Here is a 21,139-nt window from a genome sequence, read left to right as displayed (position 1 = left end):
AATGTGTTTTGTGTAGACAGAGGTCCAATGAGTATATTACAGATGTTACTGTAAATGCTGACATTTCTTTCCTAGATAACACAAGAAATATGCGATAATTCAAGAATCTTCAAGCTCTTAGGCTCTGACAGGTATGTAGTGTATTGACATTGTGTACCAATACTGCAGGAACACCTGTTCTGTATTTCAAAATAATTTCAATGTACATCATGTTGAAACTGATATTTTAATATTGGGCAAAATGTCTCGAGGGTTTAGCCCTCAATGATGACCGTGGATCAGAAGGAAATCTATGCGCACCCACGAGCCCTCCACGAGACATTCAATGCCGTCGAAAGATGAATCTTCCAAAAACACTCTTGATTAATAGTTTCTTTATTGTAGTAGTACGAACAGTAAGACAATTAATAAAAGCTTCTTCTTGTATAAGTACATTTCAATCATACTCATGGACATGCTCGTGCATGGTCAAAAACGATGTCTCCCCCCTGATCTTCATACAACTAAACTAAACTCCTAGGGCGCCTGCGCCGTAATCCTAGCCGCAAACCACGCCCCAGATTATGTATAAATCCCACCCACATAATTACAGGCAGATAAAATTAAAGGTAACTGGTTATAATTATAACATAAGCTAAATGGTTAAGCTAGATGGCTTAAAAGTTAAGCTAAATGGCTACTACATACCGGCCCCTAATTGTTCTGAGTATATAACGAGGCAATTACTAATAGACATTAAAAAAGTAGCTATGAAAGCTACTGAGGAACTCTTCTTCAGAGATACTTTTGAGCCGCATCCTGATCCCCGACTCTGCAATACCTTTTTCTTCACGTTGACAACTGCCAACTTCGTGGCCATTTTCAGCCGTTCCTTTTCTCTCCCCTCAGACGTTCTTCTTCTTCTTCCTATGCCTGTCTATCCAACTCTTCGGCTACTCTCTTAAACCGCCCTTTTCGTTCCTCAATCTCATGTTTTTTTTCCAAAGCGGCCGTTTCTAGCGAGAAAGCAGCAAATTCAGGTTAAGCTTGCATTTGAGCAGAAACTCTTGAAATTGAACTGACTGCACCTGATAAAGGACAAAGGACATTTATTGTCACATACACCAATTGGTGCAGTGAAATTTGAGTTACCATGCAACACACATTTAAGATTAACACAACACTATAGAATTTAACATAAAACATCTCCTACAGCGGAATCAACGTTTCCTACTGTGAGGGAAGGCAATAAAAGTTCAGTCCTCTTCCTCTTGTTCACCCATGGTCGGGGCCTATTTGAGGCCTCCGCAGTCGCTGCTGCGGACGGCCCGATGTTTCAGGCCCTCTCGCCGGATGATTGTACTCCGGCGTCGGAAGAACACTGTCAGTGGCTTGGAGTTTCCGAATCGGCCGCTTCCTAACGGAGACTGCGGTTCCCGAAGTCCACAGGCCGAGCTGGGCGGAGCTCCAACACTGGCGACCTCGGCGAAAGATCCCAGGCCTCCGCGATGTCAAAGTCAGCGCCGCCCGCGGCCGGAGCTTCCGCAAACCACAGCTCCACGGTGTTAAAGTCGGCAGGCCCAGCACTCCGGAGCTTCCAACACGGCGACCCTAGTAAGGCATCGGCCGCTCCGCGATGGTACCTCAGTGCTGCACCGCCGCTGAAGCTCTGGCCGGTCTCCTGCAGGAAAGGCCGCGCCAATCCAGATGGTAGGCCGCGAGGAGGGGGCGAAGATGCGGCTCAGAGGAAAGACACATCCTCCACCCAGGTAGCGACTGTGAAAAACTATTTCCCCCTACATAAAAAGACTAAAAGACCTCCACAACAAAATTTTTGATGGACTAAAAATTTAAAAAAAGGATGAAAGTACGAATAGCTGCAGGTGAGGCTGCCACACTCGATGGTGCCACCACTCGGATCCTTGTGTTGAGACGTTTGAGTGTCTTGTGGTGTTACTTCTTCTTCCATTTGGGTACCTTGTTGCATAATTTCTCTGACTAGAGCATGTGGTTTTCTGTTCAATTTTTACACAATATGTGAAAATTTCATGTAGTTTGGTGGCTTGGGTCACAAAATCCTATTTCTAGACACATTTATGATGCTCGGCCCACAGCCTATACGGAACCAGCTTTCAGGCAGTTATCTCTCACAGAGACCCAGCCAAATCTTCTGTTCCCCTTCTATGGGACCAATCTTCTACCTCCTGGTAGTAAGGTAGTTTTCGACTCTAGGTATAGTGACAGATTTTACAATGTCTCAAGGGTTTAGCCCTCAATAGTCACTTTAAATGATGACCGTGGATCAGAAGGTAATCTACACGCACCCACGAGCCCTCCACGAAACATTCAATGCCGTCGAAAGATGAATCTTCCAAAAACACTCTTGATTAATAGTTTATTGTAGTAGTACGAACAGTAAGATAATTCATAAAAGCTTCTTGTATAAGTACATTTCAATCATACCCATGGTCATGCTCGTGCATGGTCAAAAACTATGTCTCCCCCCGATTTTCATAAAACTCCAATGGAGTATGCGCCGGAATCCTAGCCGCAAACCACGCCCCAGACTATGTATAAATCCCACCCACATAATTACTGGCAGATAAAATTAAAGGTAACTGGTTATAATTATAACATACTGAGTTAAGCTAAATGGTTATTACAACTTTTTTCAAAGAAAATATAGATTTTAACCAGTCCCTCTTTCCCCCCCTCCCTGCATTCCCTCTTCTACCCCCTCCCACTCCCTCAGCTCTCCTTCTCTCCCTCCGCTCCCCCTCACATCTCCCTCTCTTTCTCCCCCTCAGCTCTCCCTCCTCTCTCTCCCTCCCTCCTTCCCTCTCCCTTCCTCACCAGCCCTCCCTCTCTCTCCTCCTCCCCCTCCTCAGCTCCTCTCCCTTTTTCTCAGTTCCTCTCCCTTTTTCTCAGTTCCCTTTTCCCTCTCTTTTTCAACTCTTCCCTCAGCTCCTCCCATCCCTTCTCAGCTCCCCCCTCTCTTTCTTAGCTCTCCCCTCTCCCTCTCTTTCTCAGCTCCTCCCTCTGTATCTCCCTCTCTCTCTCTCTCTCTCTTTCTCTCTCTCTCTCTCTCTCTCTCTCTCTCACTATCAGCTCTCTCTTTCTCACTCTCTCTCTGTGATATGCCTGTGATGCTCTATGTGCTGGCTGCCATTGTTGATAAGTAAATTCAACATGCAGAGCATTTTAAGCCTGGGAACAAAGGCGGATTTAATTTCAGAATTTTTAATGAACTTTTTAATTTCCCTGCAGAGTTGTGGTGCTGGAAAGCAGACCAACAGACAACCCAACTGCCAATAGCAACCTGTACATCCTGGCTGGCCATGAAAACAGCTATTGATTGGCACCGTATTGTTTTGCATGGGAGTGCACAAGGAAAGTTCATGACTGGGTTCTGCAGCATTGTTTAAGACTGATCAGAAGTCAGAGTACCGTCGTCATAGACAAAGAATAAATCAATGGTTTATTTATTGTGGCATGAAACGTGTGGACAGTTAAAACCACAGCCACCTTAATTTCAAAATGCTACACAAGTGCTTGGTTTACGGTATGTAATCTTTGTACATAAATGTGTAGTTTTTCCAGTGCCCACTGCATCTTGTTGAAGTTGCACAGTTTAACTCTTAATGTAGATAGTAATGCATATGATGTACAGTTAAGTATCTTTACTGTACAGATGTGTAAAGATTTGCATGTTGCAAAAACTTAATTTGGGTACTGCTTTTAAGGAATTAAATGGGTTTTACTTTATTCTGTTGAGATTAGTATATATTTTGCAGCAAGAAATGAGCAGTACGCCCTTGTAATCACCTGACTAACACCGTTGTATTTTAAAGTGTAATTTAGATATGAGTTGGAATAATCTTGAAGGGTTGTAATCCAAACTTTTCATTTGCTTGTTGGTTTTAACAGTTTTCTTGCAAGTACACTGGTATTACGTTTGCACAGTAACGCTGAGAAAATGTGATGTATTTACTCACTTAGCTATATAGTGAACCATGGGGCATCCATTAGGAATTAATGGTCCTATTTTCAAGAGTAGCAGAAAAGTGCCACTATCTAATGGGTGTTGATGTATTTTATATATCATGTTTAAACATACAAAACAATTGGTTTGAGTTTGCAAACTTTTACCATCTTGGTAACATCTACATTTTACAGAGCAAAAATTACTGATTTTTCTGATCTTAAGTCACATTGCCTGTGTTGGCATGACTTCAGAAGCAAATACAATTGTATTTTTTTTGTATATGGAGAAATGAAACACTGTAAAAAGCTTCAACTAACTATGGTACCAACATGCAAAAATCTTCAGAAAGTTGTTCATAAAATTATACACAATTTTTGATGTAACACTATACCATTGCATTAATGTCATCCAGTTATACATTTTCAGCTACCAATCACTTCTGTAATTAAACAAAGACTTAACTTTTGTAAATGGTAGGCGTTTGAAAGATCTAACTTCAGGTTATTAATGGAAACTATTCATTGTGTAAGCCTCGCTCTGCCAAATCGACTACATTTTTCAGCATTTCTTCCTAAACTCTTGTATTACACACAACACAAGTTAGTTAAGTGTTTCTACCTCATGTAGATACTATTTTTTGTGAGAAACACTCAGTACAAAAACATTATTGATATTAGGGATTTTCTTCTGACTCAGTTCAAAGTATCTAATATTTGTATAAATTATGGAATTGCACAGTTAGGCATTTTACTTTTTTTATACATTTCCATGTTTTCATTTGATTATGGTCATTGGGAACAAAAGTTATGATTTATGTTGATTTGCCAAATTACTGACATGATTCATTCTATTGTTTCTGGTTATGTATATACTGTAAAATAAACTTGAAGGGTTTACATTGGAGGGTTACATTTATGTTCTTTTCAATGTCTATTTCCATGTTTGCTCCTTTTTTGCTAAAAATGGTGTCCCTATAGATTGACAAACACATCACAAACTTGAGCAAAACACATTGTGTCGGAGGAACTCAGCGTGTCAGGCAGCATCTGTGGAGGGAAAGACACAGGTGATGTTTGGGGTCGGGACCCGTCTTCAGAATAATGGAGTACTAACACTTCCCCCAGTCTGCTGGGCACTCATTTCACACACTATCTACCACTAAAGGGCCTATCCCACAGGTGATTTTTCAGCGACCTTCAAGCGCGCGACACTCGCCTGAAAAACCGCGAACTGGAACGGCAACCGTCAGAGTGGAACACGCACGTAAACACATTGCAAAGGCGGGGGCCAGGGAAAGCGAGGGAGCGCTGCCTGAAATTCACACGGTGCAAAGCCAAGGTGATACAGACACACACCGCGATGAACAGGAAGGCTAAAGACGGTTAGCACAGTGTACGGTAAGTCCTTTAAAAGAGCAGGGAGGGGAGAAGGTGGGGGGGGAAGGAATGGAGACAATTTTAAGAAGCCAGACAACTTTTAATAAGCCAGAGATACACAGCTGTGAAGTTTGACGGGCATTTAACATTACCGCTCGGTTCTCCTTGGTTCTGAAAACTCGTGCTTACGTTTTTTTCCCCAATGAGCCAATGAATATGCCCGGTCAGCAAATGAGATTAACTAAAACTACCTACGGCTACCTCGTTACCGACAACGATATGGCGACCCCACTACCACTGCACCTACGACTACAAAAGTATCGATTTTCTCCATGGCGACCAATTTCAACATGTTGAAAAATTTGCTGTGACCATGCTGAGGCCGCGACTAGTTCCGAGAATGCGGGAACTCTTCTCGACCATGAAGGAGACTCACCAGAGACCACCAGTGAACATGTGGCGAGCAGTCTCCTGCACTCGCCTAAAAAGTCGCCTAAGTGGGACAGGCCCTTAACCCTTAGGTTTAGCTTTATTATTGTCACGTACAGTGAAATGCTTTTGTTTGTGTGGTATCTAATCAAAATCAGACAATGTTATAATGTAATAAAAAGAAACCGCAGATGCTGGTTTATACCAAAGAAAAACAAAATGTTGGAGTAACGTGGTAGGTCAGGCAGCATCTCTGGAGAACATTGATAGGACGTTTTGGGTCGGGACCCATTTACAGTCTGTGGAAGGCTCCCGACCTGAGGCATCACCTATCCATGTTCTCCAGAGAGGCTGCCTGATGTCAGGGCTGAAGCCTATAGGTAAATCCGGCCCTGCCTGATGTGCTGAGTTACTGCAGCAGTTCGTGTTCTTTTGTGTATGAACCAGCATCTGCAGTTCTGTCGCTCCACATTATCACTTGCCAGGTTTTGTTCCATCACTTTTCCAGCTTTCTCCCCGTCTGAAGAAGGGTCTTGACCTGAAACGTCACCTGTCCATTCCCTCCCACAAATGCTGCCTGACCCGCTGAGTTCTTCCAACAGTAAGTGGGCAGTGGGTGGAGTTGCTGCTGCACAACATCAGGGATCCAGGTTCGATCCTGCCTCAGGTGCTGTCTGTGTGGAGTTTGCCCATTTTCAATATGACCGTGGGTTTCCTTTGGTTTCTTCCAATATCCCAAAGCTGTATGGGTTTGTAGGTTAATAGGCCGTCAGTAAATTGCCCCTAGTGTGTAGGGAGTGGATGCCAAAGTGGGATAACATAGATCTGCCATTCACTTTATGTTTTATCTCAGGAGTCGGGCATCTGCAGCTGCTGTTGATTGACTGACAGGCAGTAGGCCCCTATCTCCTGCCCTGGTTACGGGCCAGTTTCGTACCACTGAGCAACTCGAAACGTTTGCATACAAGACTGTGCAGCTCTTTCATCGTTTTCTGTAGCAGTTTGATTGCATTGTCCGCAGTTTCATTTATTTTCCCTTCCCTTCCCCCCCCCCATGAACCACCGATGCTCACGCTCCGACTGGCGCCGTCTCCATGGCAACGCCATTTGCCCGTAAGCAGCGCACTGCCATGTATCCTTCCGCAGGTGCAGCTGCTCGCGGTGTGAAGGGGCGGACGTGATGAGGCTGCGAACTACGTGAAGGGGGGGGATGGGGAGGAAGCGACTGGCGAGTGGGGGAAGGTGGGATTATTTCGGGGCGCGGCGGGGTTGGCATAGGGGGCACTAGCACGGGCTGGAGCGTCCAGTCCAGCGGGCGGGCAGACGCCGGGTAAAGCTCATTCATCTACCTCGGACCCAGTTCTCCCCTCCGCCTCCCGTCACCTCGCCTCAGTGCAGCGGGGCGGACGCCGGGAACATCGGCCAGATGCTCAGCAGGTCGGGCAACGTCCGTGAAAGGACGAGGGGTGTAGGTGCTTCATGAATGAAGTGTGTTGGTTGGATGGAAGCTGGCCCTTCTGGCCATCAAGTCCCTGAAGCTCTGTCAGAGTGACCATCGGGTTCTTGGTCACCTCCCTGACCAAGGCCCTTCTCCCCTGATTGCTCAGTTTGGCCGGGCGACCAGCTATCCTGGTGGTTCCAAAGTTCTTCCATTTAAGTAGGACAGAGGCCACTGTGCTCTTCGGGACCTGCAATGCTGCAGTGTTTTATACCCTTCCCCAGATCTGTGTCTCGACACAATCCTGTCTCACAATTCCTTCATCTTCATGGCTTGGCCTTTGCTCTGACATGCACTGTCAACTGTGGGATCTTATATAGGCATGTGTGCCTTTCCAAATTATGTCCAATCAATTGGTGGACTCCAATCAAGTTGGAGAAACAGCTCAAGGATAATCAATGGAAACAGGATGAACCTTAGCTCAATTTTGAGTGTTATTGCAAAGTAATTAAAAAGAAATAACTGAAATATACATTTACATAAGTATTCAGACCCTTTGCTATGCTCTCAGATGCACATGGTTCATCCCAATTTTATATTTCAAGACAAACAGAAAACACTGGGAATACTCAACAGGTCTGGCAACACCCAAGCAAAGATGTGCATTCCGCACATCCTAAGCAATTGTTTCTTAATTTACATTAATGGATAGGCTGGAGACATAGGTGGCACAACAGTAGAGTTGTTTCAGAGATCACAGTTCAATCTTGATTATTGGTGCTGTCTGTATGGAGTGTGCATGTTCTTCCTGCGATCGTGTTGTTTTCCTCCCACATTCCAAAGATGTGCAGGTTTGTAGATTAATTCGCTTCTGTAAATTGTCCCTAGGGTGTAGATTAGTACTAGTGCATGGGTGACTGCTAATCAGCATGAACGATGTGCCAAATGACATGTTTCCACACAGTATCTCTAAACTAAATTAATATTTATGACGTCCACAGACTTCAGCTTAGCTTCATCTTTCATTCTCCCAGATTGGCCCTTTAGCCCAATTTGCTCATTAACAGCATATTTCCCTTCAACCCCATCCAAAAAGCCAAGTACAAGAACAGCATACTTAGAGAAAGCGGTTTCTCTCGATCTTTATTCCAGGATGAAATTAAAACTGACATAAGGGAAAAGACATTAACTGGGGTCAAGTCAGGGATAGGTCCATTGCTATGAAGGTGTATGTGTTCATTTGCGCCCAGACTATATACTGTATTTGGACTGACTTGACGTTCTCTCTCTCTCACAATACTTCACCTTATATTGAAGTGTGTCATGCTCTCTACACCAGGAGATATGGAGTATGAGCAGCTCTGCACAGAAAATAAAATGCAGGGACGCCTGTATGGTGGTGAAAACTAGGCAGAGCGGGCATGAAGATATCAATCTCTTCAGAGTCAGAATCATATTTTCAAATTCATGTTAAGATAGTTTATTCAGCATTAACAGAAGCTACAATAATTCCACAGCATGCCATATTTGAATAACATGATTTCTATGACGAAAAAGTTTGATTGGTGTACAGATAGCACAATAAGAGGTTTAGTAATAGACTGTCAAAATTCCACAATTCAACTTTAATGCATAATTCACCGGATTGATGAGCATGTATCACTTAACAAAGTACATTCTTCCTTCCAAGGGATTGTGAGAACTTTAAAGTTGCAATGTTTTACCTGAAAAATTAGAAAATCAGTCATTTTTCCTGAAAACATTTTTTGGTTACACCCAAATCATACTGTATCAGCTAAAGAATAGTTAAGCCCATAACAAACTTTCTGCATCAACCTTGCACAGCTGGCAGCTGCCAAGACACTAGGTTTAAAATTCCCACTCTAAACACCTGGCTCTTCAAGCACCTTTTAAAACCTATCCTTTGATCAAATTTGTTTGGCCATCCCTAATGTGGCATCGTGTCAAATGCCATTCTGATATTACTCATGTGAAGTAGTTGGGGAATTTTGCCATAAAATTTAGTGCACAAACACAAGTTGCTGCTGTTTGTTTGGACTAGAACTACCTACCAGCAGAAAATTAACTTGTTTAAATTGTTTTTAAATATTCACCAAATCAAGAACAATTCAATTATTTAAAGAACAATATTTTCCATAAATATCACTATTCAAAATAACAGGTTACTCATGCAAATCTAAACAAATACAGTGAAACTCAAACAGTAAGCCCTCTTTATAATGGACCATAGTGGGGGGGGAGTGGTATGCGCTATAGCTGATAGTCCGCTATAACAGAGTAAGGTATTATCATCGTATGTAGTGGAAACAAAGAACTGCAGACGATGGTTAATATGCAAAAGGACACAAAGTGCAGGAGTAACTCAACGGTGACAGGAAAAGGAGGTGACAAGAAGCGGACAAAGCGAAGGAAGGTCTGAAGAAGGGTCTCGACCCAAAACATCACCCATTCCTTTTCTCCAGAGACGCTGCCTGTTCCGCTGAGTTACTCCAGCTTTGTGTCTATCTGCAAAGGAAGAAGTGGCTGCTGGTGAGAGGGGAGGGAAACCAACGGTGACCAAGTGTGCCCCGCAGAAAGCAGCGACCTGAAGAAACCGCTGTCCGGTTACAACATGAGCCACAACAACCACCACCCAAACCGGATCACACCTTGCGAGCTGGGGATAGTGTTGGAAGCCGGGGCTGGTGAGGCCATGTGAGCCAGGATGGTGTCGGTTATACCCAAAATCCATTAAACAAGGGTTTACTGTAACCCCCGATCTGACTATTCAGAGATCCCACTGCCGTGGCATTTAGTTCAGCAGGCAATGCTTCGTAGGCACTAACACATGGGGGGTGGGGGGGAATTTTACTTTACTGGGAACTCATTAATTACTAGATGAGCTGCTCCAAAATATGTGATGGCTGCTCCAAAACAGATAGCCAGCTTATTTTTATTTTAACCACTCGTCAACATATAGTTCTGGAATTGGTACATTTGTTCTGAGAATCGTTAATTCCATTTTTTGTCACAATGTCAGCAGTTAGCCTTACCTCCGTAGGTGAAACAAAAGCACAGCTTTCCAGCTGTTCACTTCCAGTTTTCCGGCATTCAGTTTTCCCAATATACATTTCAATGAAGAATAGCACACCATTAACAATCTGATGATAGACCAAATTTTAAATTGCAACATCAATCTGAATTGTAAAAATCATGAAGCATTCATCATAACCTAGGATTGGTGCCACACTTTGCTCTCAACTATTTATTTCAGCACAAAATTGACTTCCCCACTGGTCTATATTAAATAATGCAATACAGAAATTTCCATCAGTTGTTACAGAATTTGAATTACACTTGAGGCTAAAAGCTTTATGCTGCTCTTCAGTTTCAACCCCACTGTGTACAACTGAAGAGCAGCCCATTTCAGATTTCTGACCACGATGTAATGAAACTTTCGTATGCCAGTTAAACACAAATTCCAAGTTATTTGGCAAATTCTAAATACATGACAATTGAATACAAATTCAAAACGAATGGTTACAATTTTCAAAGCACATTTCAGTGGCTCATTGGTAACCTCGCGTCCAGGTCTGGCAGCTGAGACATTCAAAATGCGTAACTTTGCTGTGCCATGGTTGCAGTGATAACTTCTCTGTGCAACACTTCTCTAGTCTCCAAGGAAGATTTGATTTAGCTCGGTCGTTTCCAGACGCAGCCTGACCTGCTGTGAATATCCAGTAATTTTTGTTGGTGACATGTTTAAAAAAATGCTTATAAAATTTTATTGAAAGGTCTGTAGGTAAAGCTAGAGAATAAAACCCCTATTTGACTAATGTAATTGGACAAGTAGGCATGTTACAAAACTTACCTTCAGCGGCGCTGCAGTTCTGCCACTGGCCATGTGTGCGATTTTGGCGCCTTTGGGGGGGGGCGGGGTTAAAACGCGGTTTTCTCCTACCTTGTCCTGGATTATATTTTGTTGGAGTGCAAGCTTTTGCTGAAGAATTGTTCCGATGGCCGTTCTGTGTATTTTTACTTATTTTTTAATAAATTGCCCGACAAGTTCAGCGCTGGAGTAATTTAAAAATCAGCTTCTAAAGCCGTCAACACCGACAACGGGGACGGATCTCACGTACGGGACAGGTAAAGGAAAGCCATTTATTTTATGTATGAAAGTGCTCCTTAAGATGCCTTTAATTCACATTTTACGTTGCGAAACGGTGATTTTTTCCCCATACGAACCGGCAGTATTTTTCCTGCCGATACGGGGTTTAAATTCACCGCAACCGCAACGTTCCAAATGATCGCATTCCACAAAAACCGACTCGCAAGATGATTTAAATGGCCATTAATTTACAGGTATTAAACATTAAATTCCTTCCATTTGGCCTATAAATCCATGACAATGAGATTTAAAAATTACTAGACCAAGTGCAAACCCGTTGGGTCTGCTCCCCCAACGCAGCCGTTCCCATGCCCGTAGTCCCCACGGGAGACGTGGTCCTCCAACTCAAGTCGTTCAGGACTCAGCAGTGCGGCTGTTTTTAAATGGCGTCTTTGAGGCGAGATGCGGGCGCCAGCAGCCGTTATGGTCGCTGGCCAGCAGGAGGCGACAAAACGAGTGAGGGGGGGGGGGGGGGAAGGATTTTATTAAAAATGTGTACATAAACACAACAAAATTTAATGAGTGGATACTTGGAATGAAAAGTGAAATCTCTACCGAAATGGAAAAAATCTGGGCGTTTGTGGGTCTGGTGTTGTCGTAGCAACGAATCAAAGGCTGGCACCCACAAGTCAGGCAGAAACACACACACAGTTTTATAGATGTTATATTGTGAATTCTTGTGTGAATGTTATTTGGACACTTAGGCTATTTAAAAATGTTAATCTATTCTTAAGAAATTGATAGTCAATTTATGCAAGACTGCTCTTAGCGAGCGGCAGTGAGTGAGCGGCCCTGTGAGAAAAGTGTGAGTCTTTGGCTCGAGAGTCTTCGGAGAGGAGACGAAAGAAGGAGATGTCAGGCAAGCTGATTCAGTGCGATGCTTGCAGTATGTGGGAGGTCAAGGACACCGCTAGTGCCTCTGGCTGCTACAAATGCGAGAAGTGCATCCAGGTAGAGCTCCTGAAGGGCCGTGTTGGGGAACTGGAGAAGCAAGTGAATGACCTCCGGTTCGTCCGAGAAACGGAGTCGTTCCTCGACAAGTCCTACAGTATGATTGTTACACCTAAGGTACTGGAAGAGAGAAGGTGGGAGACAGTGAGAACGGGAGGGAAGCATGGAATGCCAATGTCCCCGGGTGTTGTACCTCTTGTGAACAGGTTCACCCACTTAGAAGCTGTCGGGACAGAAGAGGTGTTTACACTGGGCGACGGACTGGCTTGTGATGCGAATAGGGCTGTTGAGCCAAAACCAAAAAGGCCTAAGGCAGGCAACGCCATTGTAGTGGGAGACTCCATTGTGAGAGGTACGGACAGGGGTTTCTGCGGCAACAGACGGGATGCGAGGATGGTGTGCTGCCTTCCTGGTGCCAGGATCCAGGATGTCACGGACAGAGTGCAGAAAATCTTCAAGGGCGAAGGTGAACATCCGGAAGTGGTAGTGCATGTCGGCACAAACGATGTCGGAAAGAAGGGGATGAATATTCTGCAGCGTGACTTTAGAGAGCTCGGAAAAATGCTGAAAAGCAGGACCTCCAGGGTTGTTATCTCCGGTTTGCTTCCAGTTCCTCGTGCTGGCGAGAGCAGGAACAGGGAGATACGGGACCTGAACGTGTGGCTGAGGAACTGGTGCACGGGGCAGGGATTTAGATTCTTAGATCACTGGGATCTGTTTTGGGGTAAGGGGGAACTGTACAAAAGGGACGGATTGCATCTTAACAGGTGTGGGACCAGCATTCTGGCAGGCAGGTTTGCCACTGCTACACGGGTGGTTTTAAACTGAATAAGGGGGGTGGGGTGTCGAATGGGATAGTGGAGGATGGAGTTAAAGGGATAGGGTTTCTTAAATGTGTGAGCGTAGAGACAGAGGGGTGTAAAATGAGGGTAGAAACAATAGGTAGCAAGGTGAAAAGTAAAAGTGGCAGGCAGATAAAACCAGGGCAAAAATCAGAAAGGGCTACTTTTCAACATAATTGTATAAGGGGTAAGAGTGTTGTAAAAACAAGCCTGAAGGCTTTGTGTCTCAATGCAAGGAGCATTCGTAATAAGGTGGATGAGTTGAATGTGCAGATAGCTATTAACGACTATGATATAGTTGGGATCACGGAGACATGGCTCCAGGGTGACCAAGGCTGGGAGCTGAACATCCAGGGATATTCAATATTCAGGAGGGATAGAGAGAAAGGAAAAGGGGGTGGGGTAGCGTTGCTGATTAGAGAGGAGATTAACACAATGGAAAGGAAGGACATTAGTTTGGAGGATGTGGAATCGGTATGGGTAGAGCTGCGAAACACTAAGGGGCAGAAAACACTGGTGGGTGTTGTGTACAGGTCACCTAACAGTAGTAGTGAAGTTGGAGATGGTATCAAACAGGAAATTAGAAATGCGTGCGACAAAGGCAAAACCGTTATAATGGGTGACTTCAATCTACATATAGATTGGGTGAATCAAATTGGCAGGGGTGCTGAGGAAGAGGATTTCTTGGAATGTATGCGGGATAGTTATCTAAATCAACATGTGGAGGAACCAACGAGAGAGCAGGCTATTTTAGACTGGGTATTGAGTAATGAGGAAGGGTTAGTTAGCAGTCTTGTTGTACGTGCCCCCTTGGGCAAGAGTGACCATAATATGGTTGAGTTCTTCATTAGGATGGAGAGTGACATTGTTAATTCAGAAACAATGGTTCTGAACTTAAAGAAAGGTAACTTTGAGGGTATGAGACGTGAATTGGCCAAGATTGACTGGCAATTAATTCTAAAAGGGTTGACGGTGGATATGCAATGGAAGACATTTAAAGACTGCATGGATGAACTACAAAAATTGTTCATCCCAGTTTGGCAAAAGAATAAATCAGGGAAGGTAGTGCATCCGTGGATAACAAGGGAAATCAGGGATAGTATCAAAGCGAAGGATGATGCGTACAAATTAGCCAGAAAAAGCAGCATACCGGAGGACTGGGAGAAATTCAGAGACCAGCAGAGGAGGACAAAGGGCTTAATTAGGAAAGGAAAAATAGATTATGAAAGAAAACTGGCAGGGAACATAAAAACTGACTGCAAAAGTTTTTATAGATATGTGAAAAGAAAGAGATTAGTTAAAACAAATGTAGGTCCCTTGCAGTCAGAAACAGGTGTTGATCATGGGGAACAAGGATATGGCAGACCAATTGAATAACTACGTTGGTTCCGTCTTCACTAAGGAAGACATAAATAATCTGCCGGAAATAGCAGGGGACCGCGGGTCAAAGGAGTTGGAGGAATTGAGTGAAATCCAGGTTAGCCGGGAAGTGGTGTTGGGTAAATTGAATGGATTAAAGGCCGATAAATCCACAGGGCCAGATAGGCTGCATCCCAGAGTACTTAAGGAAGTAGCTCCAGAAATAGTGGATGCATTAGTAATAATCTTTCAAAACTCTTTAGATTCTGGAATAGTTCCTGAGGATTGGCGGGTAGCAAACGTAACCCCACTTTTTAAGAAGGGAGGGAGAGAGAAAACGGGGAATTACAGACCAGTTAGTCTAACATCGGTAGTGGGGAAACTGCTAGAGTCAGTTATTAAAGATGGGATAGCAGCACATTTGGAAAGTGGTGAAATCATTGGACAAAGTCAGCATGGATTTACAAAAGGTAAATCATGTCTGACGAATCTTATAGAATTTTTCGAGGATGTAACTAGTAGAGTGGATAGGGGAGAACCAGTGGATGTGGTGTATCTGGACTTCCAGAAGGCTTTCGACAAGGTCCCACATAAGAGATTAGTATACAAACTTAAAGCACACGGCATTGGGGGTTCAGTATTGATGTGGATAGAGAACTGGCTGGCAAACAGGAAGCAAAGAGTAGGAGTAAACGGGTCCTTTTCACAATGGCAGGCAGTGACTAGTGGGGTACCGCAAGGCTCAGTGCTGGGACCCCAGCTATTTACAATATATATTAATGATCTGGATGAGGGAATTGAAGGCAATATCTCCAAGTTTGCGGATGACACTAAGCTGGGGGGCAGTGTTAGCTGTGAGGAGGATGCTAGGAGACTGCAAGGTGACTTGGATAGGCTGGGTGAGTGGGCAAATGTTTGGCAGATGCAGTATAATGTGGATAAATGTGAGGTTATCCATTTTGGTGGCAAAAACAGGAAAGCAGACTATTATCTAAATGGTGGCCGACTAGGAAAAGGGGAGATGCAGCGAGACCTGGGTGTCATGGTACACCAGTCATTGAAAGTGGGCATGCAGGTGCAGCAGGCAGTGAAGAAAGCGAATGGTATGTTAGCTTTCATAGCAAAAGGATTTGAGTATAGGAGCAGGGAGGTTCTACTGCAGTTGTACAGGGTCTTGGTGAGACCACACCTGGAGTATTGCGTACAGTTTTGGTCTCCAAATCTGAGGAAGGACATTATTGCCATAGAGGGAGTGCAGAGAAGGTTCACCAGACTGATTCCTGGGATGTCAGGACTGTCTTATGAAGAAAGACTGGATAGACTTGGTTTATACTCTCTAGAATTTAGGAGATTGAGAGGGGATCTTATAGAAACTTACAAAATTCTTAAGGGGTTGGACAGGCTAGATGCAGGAAGATTGCTCCCGATGTTGGGGAAGTCCAGGACAAGGGGTCACAGCTTAAGGATAAGGGGGAAATCCTTTAAAACCGAGATGAGAAGAACTTTTTTCACACAGAGAGTGGTGAATCTCTGGAACTCTCTGCCAGAGGGTAGTCGAGGCCAGTTCATTGGCTATATTTAAGAGGGAGTTAGATATGGCCCTTGTGGCTAAGGGGATCAGAGGGTATGGAGAGAAGGCAGGTACGGGATACTGAGTTGGATGATCAGCCATGATCAAATTGAATGGCGGTGCAGGCTCGAAGGGCCGAATGGCCTACTCCTGCACCTAATTTCTATGTTTCTATGATAGATGTTTAGATCTAGTAATTGAATTTTGTAATTAGCTACAATTAGGTAACTAATTAATTATATGCTTTAATTTCAAGTCATCTAAGTAAGATTGTTTCATATTTGTTTCAGAATGCTTCATTCTCTAATAACTAAAAATTTCATTCAGTTCTCTTAATTTTTAAGAAAGTTATGGGCTTTTGACTGTCTTCGATCACAGCTTTTGAGTTAACTCAATGGAAAAGCAATAGGGAACAAGATGCTAATTTCCAAGTATGAAAGGCCATAACTTTTTTAATACTGAAGATATGAAAGTGAATTAGGTGGCAAATTAAACTTCTTTTTATGCTTTATCTGATGGCATAAATTACAGACTTGATTTTTAAAATCTCAAAATTTTGTAACATTGCTAGGACAAGCTATGTCATTGATCGTCAAAAAATACACTGAATGGGAACGCTTCTCATAACCTTCATTATTCCAATACCAAAGTTGTTCTGGTTTGACGTACTTTGCACACCACACGGACATACCCACGAAAGCTAAATGCCTCGCTCTGCAGGGGGTATGGCATTCTGTGCCAACATTTGCTGCCCAGTTTAAGACGCAGACCCCAAAATATATAGGTTGGGACTGATGCCACACTAACACCTCCAAGTGACAGAAAATGATGGACAGAGAAAGCTTCTATGGAGAGAGTAACACAGTTAACGCTTGTGCTGGTTGAAGGGGACAGTGCTGATGAGAAAGCAATGTTATTATGTTTTACACCATTTTAAAGCATTTGGATTCCCAATGGATTTGATGATATTATAATTTACTGGTGAACAAAACGTCGAACTTTAGCCAGTTATCGAGAGTGCAATATATGGATAGGAAGGGATGAGAGCAAATGGAAGTAGGTATGATAGGTATGTTGCAAAACCTACCTTCAGTGGGGCTGCAGATCTGTCCCAGCCCGTGTGTGCGATTTTGGCGCCGTTGAGAGGGGGGGGGGGCGGGTTTAAAACGCGATTTTCCCTAGGCTATTCAAATCGAGGTTGTTCAGCCTACTTAGTTGCTGATGAAAGATCGCTGGGAGATTCTTTCGCTGGAGCTATTTTTAAATAATAATGATTAATTTAGTTGTTATAGTAAGTTAAAAATTATCCTCTAAACCCGCGACCACCGACAACGGGACGGATCTCATACAGCGGACAACGGAAGGTAGGTTGTTTATTTTTACATTAAAAAGGGCTTCTTAAGATCCCTTTATACAAAGTTTAATGTTGCGAGTAGCTAATTTGGGGCCCCGTTAAATCCCGCAGTATTTTTCTGGGCATTTGGGGTACAAATCTACCGCAATGGGAACGTTCTAAACCAGCGCGTTCCACAGAGTTCCAAAGGATCCCACTCGAAAGCTGATTTAAATGGCCATTAATTTACAGCAATTGAACACTAAATTTCTTCCATTTGGCCTATAAATTAATGTAAATGAGATTTTAAAATCATGTTTTATTGTGAATTCTTTGTGAATGTTCTTTGGACACTTAGGCTATTTAAAAATGTTCATCTTTCCTTAAGAAATGGATAGATGTTTAGACCTTTTCCCTGTCGGGTCTCCGTTGTCGTTGGGGCCTAGCACCGTGGAGCGGCCTCCAACCTGAATGACCCGGGGGCTCGGGAGACTGCGGAGCTGCGGACTACTCACCATCGTGGGGCTGGCCGGCCTCGGAGCGTGGGGAGCGGTGGTGACTCGCTGCTGCGACTCGACTCCTGGGGCTCGGAGGCTCCAGCAACGCAGCCGCAGGTCCGGTGGACTGGGACATCGGGAGCTCGCGGGTCCGGGGGGAGAGACCGCTTCCCGGAGTTCCCGCAACGCGACTTCTCCAGCCCGTGTTGCGGGGTTGGAACGACCCAGAGCGGGGACGTACATCATCCGGCATGGCTTCATGGCCGTGGGACATTCCAACGCCCGCCGGGGGCTCCAACATTGTGACTTTTAGACCGGGAGCGGGGCCGTAAATCGCCCGGCACGGCGTGAAATGGCCGTGGGACTTATCATTGCCCGCCTGGGGCTTGGACATCGGGAGAGAAATGGAGAACAGGGGAGAGAAAAGACTTTGCCTTCCATCACAGTGATAGATGTTTGTGTGAATTAAATTGTGTGTATGTCTAGGAAATTGTCTTTGTTTGTATGGCTGTGGAAACGGAATTTCGTTTGAGCCTCACTGAGGCTCAAATGACAATAAATGGTATTGTATTGTATTGTATCTAGTAATTGAAGTTTGGAATTAGCTACAATTGGTTAACTAACTAATTATATGCTTTAATTTCAGGTCATCCAAGTAAGATTGTTTCATATTTGTTTCAGAATGCTTCATTCTATATTAACTGAAAATTTCATTCAGTTCTCTTAATATTTAAGAAAGTTATGGGCTTTTGACTGTCCTCGATCATAGCTTTTGAGTTAAGTAAATGGAAAAGCAATAGGGTGATTTCACGAAAGGTCACTGGAGCGTAAATCCCCACTCACGTGACCGAAAATTTTAACTGGGGGACAAGCGTCACTTCCGGTACATGTGAGTGGATGGGAAAACACGCACTTTCACACCCGTTAAAAACATCGAAAACGGCCAGGTTTTTGAGCTGCAATTAAGTGAGCCAGTCGGGGTGACCGTGAGGAACAGCTACCTAAATTTACAGTCCAAAAAAAAGATAGAAACTAAGGTAAATACAAGAGGGAGCTGAAGGTGTAAAAACGGCGGAAGTTGATTGCCGACATTTTTCGTGGAGATTTAAAGATCCAAAATATCGGGAATTATCGCGTTTGCTCGCTGCATTTCATCAAAAGTGGCATTATTGACTTTGTTATCTTTATTCATTTGTTATATGAAAAGTATTAAAAGTTAGAAACCCGTCAGTAAAATTGCAAAATCGCCCATGGTTCTCGGGTGGGTTTTAACATGCAAAATGAAAACGCTTCTGAAGCTCCATTTACCATTTAAATAATCGTAAACTCTCAATGCGTTTGGAAATCAATTTTACTGAGATGTAAGTTTACGATTATTTAAATGGTAAATGGAGCTTCAGAAGCGTGTTCATTTTGCATGTTAAAACCCACCCGAGAACCATGGGCGATTTTGCAATTTTACTGACGGGTTTCTAACTTTTAATACTTTTCATATAACAAATGAATAAAGATAAAAAGTCAATAATGCCACTTTTGATGAAATGCAGCGAGCAAACGCGATAATTCCCGATATTTTGGATCTTTAAATCTCCACGAAAAATGTCGGCAATCAACTTCCGCCGTTTTTACACCTTCAGCTCGCTCTTGTATTTACCTTAGTTTCTATCTTTTTTTTGGACTGTAAATTTAGGTAGCTGTTCCTCACGGTCACCCCGACCGGCTCACTTAATTGCAGCTCAAAAACGGGCCGTTTTCGATGTTTTTAACGGGTGTGAAAGTGCGTGTTTTCCCATCCACTAACATGTACCGGAAGTGACGCTTGTCCCCCAGTTAAAATTTTCGGTCACGTGAGTGGGGATTTACGCTCCAGTGACCTTTCGTGAAATCACCCTATAGGGAACAAGATGCTAATTTCTGAGTATGAAAATGGCCATAACTTTTTTTAATACTGAAGATATGAAAGTGAATTAAGTGTCAAATTAAACTTCTTTTTATGCTTTATCTGATGGGATAAATTAGACGATTTTTAAAATCTTAAAATTTTGTAACATTGCTAGGACAAGCTATGCCATTGATCGTCAAGAAATACCCTGAATGGGAACGCTTCTCATAACTTTCATTATTCCAACACCAAAGTTGTTCTGGTTTGACGTACTTTGGCACACCACACGGACATACCCACGAAAGCTAAATGCCTCGCTCTGCAGGGGGTATGGCATTCTGTGCCAACATTTGCTGCCCAGTTTAAGACCCAGACACCCAAATATATAGGTTGGGACTGATGCCACACCAACACCTCCAATTGACAGAAAATGATGGACAGAGAAAGCTTCTATGGAGAGAGTAAAACAGTTAACTTGAGGGGGACAGTGCTGATGAGAAAGCAATGTTATTATGTTTTACACAATTTTAAAGCCACCCAGTAATTTTGATTCCCAATGGATTTGATGATATTTTAATTTACTGGTGAACAAAACGTCGAGCTTTAGCCAGTTATCGAGTCAGTGCGATATATGGATAGGAAGGGATGGGAGCAAATGGAAGTAGTTACGATGAGCAAAATGGCCTGTTTGACGGAGTACGGCTCCCAGATCGCGTCCCACCCACCTGCTGCTTAGCGGTCACTAGCCTCTCGGTCTTGTAGAGGTAGGCTTCGTTGCTCTTCATGTTGTACTTGACGACGGCGAAGTTGGCGGCCTTCACCAGGTTGGCGTCCTCCACCGAGATGTCGGTGGGAGCGCCCACGACCGATGGCGTCGGCGACCCTCCATCCACCCCACTCACCGTCTTGCCGCACGCGCGTGCGCGGCCCGCCAGCGCCGCCACCAACGCTGTCACCAACAGCGCCGCCCCCGTCCTCGCCCCCGTCCTCGCGCCCATCCCGCGCTCTCCCGCTGGCCAACCGTCGCCCATCCCGCCAACAGTCGCCTGCAGCACGCGCCGCAGCCTCCTTATACAGCCGGCCTGGGGGCGGGGTCAGCCGGCAAACCCCTCCCCTCGCACCCCTCTCCATCCAATAACGAGAGCGCATGCACATACGTCACCCCCGGATATCTTTATTTGGAATTGCGGCGCGCCTTTTTTCTCGATCGGCTTCCCACCAAATATACTAGAGGAGCAGGGGCAGGAGCAGGGGCAGGGGCAGGGGCAGGGGGATTCTTTGCTTGCAAGCATAATGTACACAGCAGCTGGGGACTCCACAGTTGCTGCCT

At 44.2% G+C, this 21,139-nt stretch overlaps 2 protein-coding genes across 6 annotated transcripts in view; one reads left to right on the top strand and one right to left on the bottom strand.

Moving 5' to 3' along the window:
- The window catches only part of map4k3 (mitogen-activated protein kinase kinase kinase kinase 3), a 149,224-nt gene extending 144,359 nt beyond the window's left edge, over positions 1 to 4,865 (top strand). For all 5 annotated transcript variants that reach the window (XM_033025766.1, XM_033025764.1, XM_033025763.1 and 2 more), the window contains 2 exons: positions 76 to 131; positions 3,247 to 4,865. In XM_033025766.1, coding sequence (XP_032881657.1) covers positions 76 to 131; positions 3,247 to 3,334 — 144 coding nt within the window. In that variant the 3' untranslated portion in view covers positions 3,335 to 4,865. The remainder of the gene's footprint in view (positions 1 to 75; positions 132 to 3,246) is intronic.
- A 3,798-nt stretch (positions 4,866 to 8,663) lies between these two features.
- LOC116975762 (cystatin-like) lies at positions 8,664 to 20,837 on the bottom strand. The gene is made up of 3 exons (XM_033025011.1): positions 20,535 to 20,837; positions 10,261 to 10,368; positions 8,664 to 8,931 (listed from the first exon to the last, which is right to left on the bottom strand). Exons 1-3 carry the CDS (start codon positions 20,805 to 20,807, stop codon positions 8,845 to 8,847), a joined length of 468 nt encoding a protein of 155 aa, XP_032880902.1. The 5' UTR covers positions 20,808 to 20,837; the 3' UTR covers positions 8,664 to 8,844.
- Between the last annotated feature and the right edge of the window lie 302 nt (positions 20,838 to 21,139).

The sequence above is a fragment of the Amblyraja radiata genome, chromosome 8 (genome assembly GCF_010909765.2).
Source record: "Amblyraja radiata isolate CabotCenter1 chromosome 8, sAmbRad1.1.pri, whole genome shotgun sequence".
NCBI classification, from domain to species: Eukaryota; Metazoa; Chordata; class Chondrichthyes; order Rajiformes; family Rajidae; genus Amblyraja; species Amblyraja radiata.
Note: the sequence above shows the minus strand (reverse complement) of the source record. Positions and strands in the feature narration are given on the sequence as shown.

What these genes read in the sequence shown, in the direction of transcription:
- LOC116975762 (XM_033025011.1), bottom strand. Translation starts at nt 20,807, where the DNA reads ATGGGCGCGAGGACGGGGGCGAGGACGGGGGCGGCGCTGTTGGTGACA. An exon ending in TAGTGACCGCTAAGCAGCAG is followed by an intron (nt 10,369 to 20,534) that starts GTGGGTGGGACG and finishes GTCTATCATCAG; the next exon opens with ATTGTTAATGGTGTGCTATT. An exon ending in CTTTTGTTTCACCTACGGAG is followed by an intron (nt 8,932 to 10,260) that starts GTAAGGCTAACT and finishes CTAATTTTTCAG; the next exon opens with GTAAAACATTGCAACTTTAA.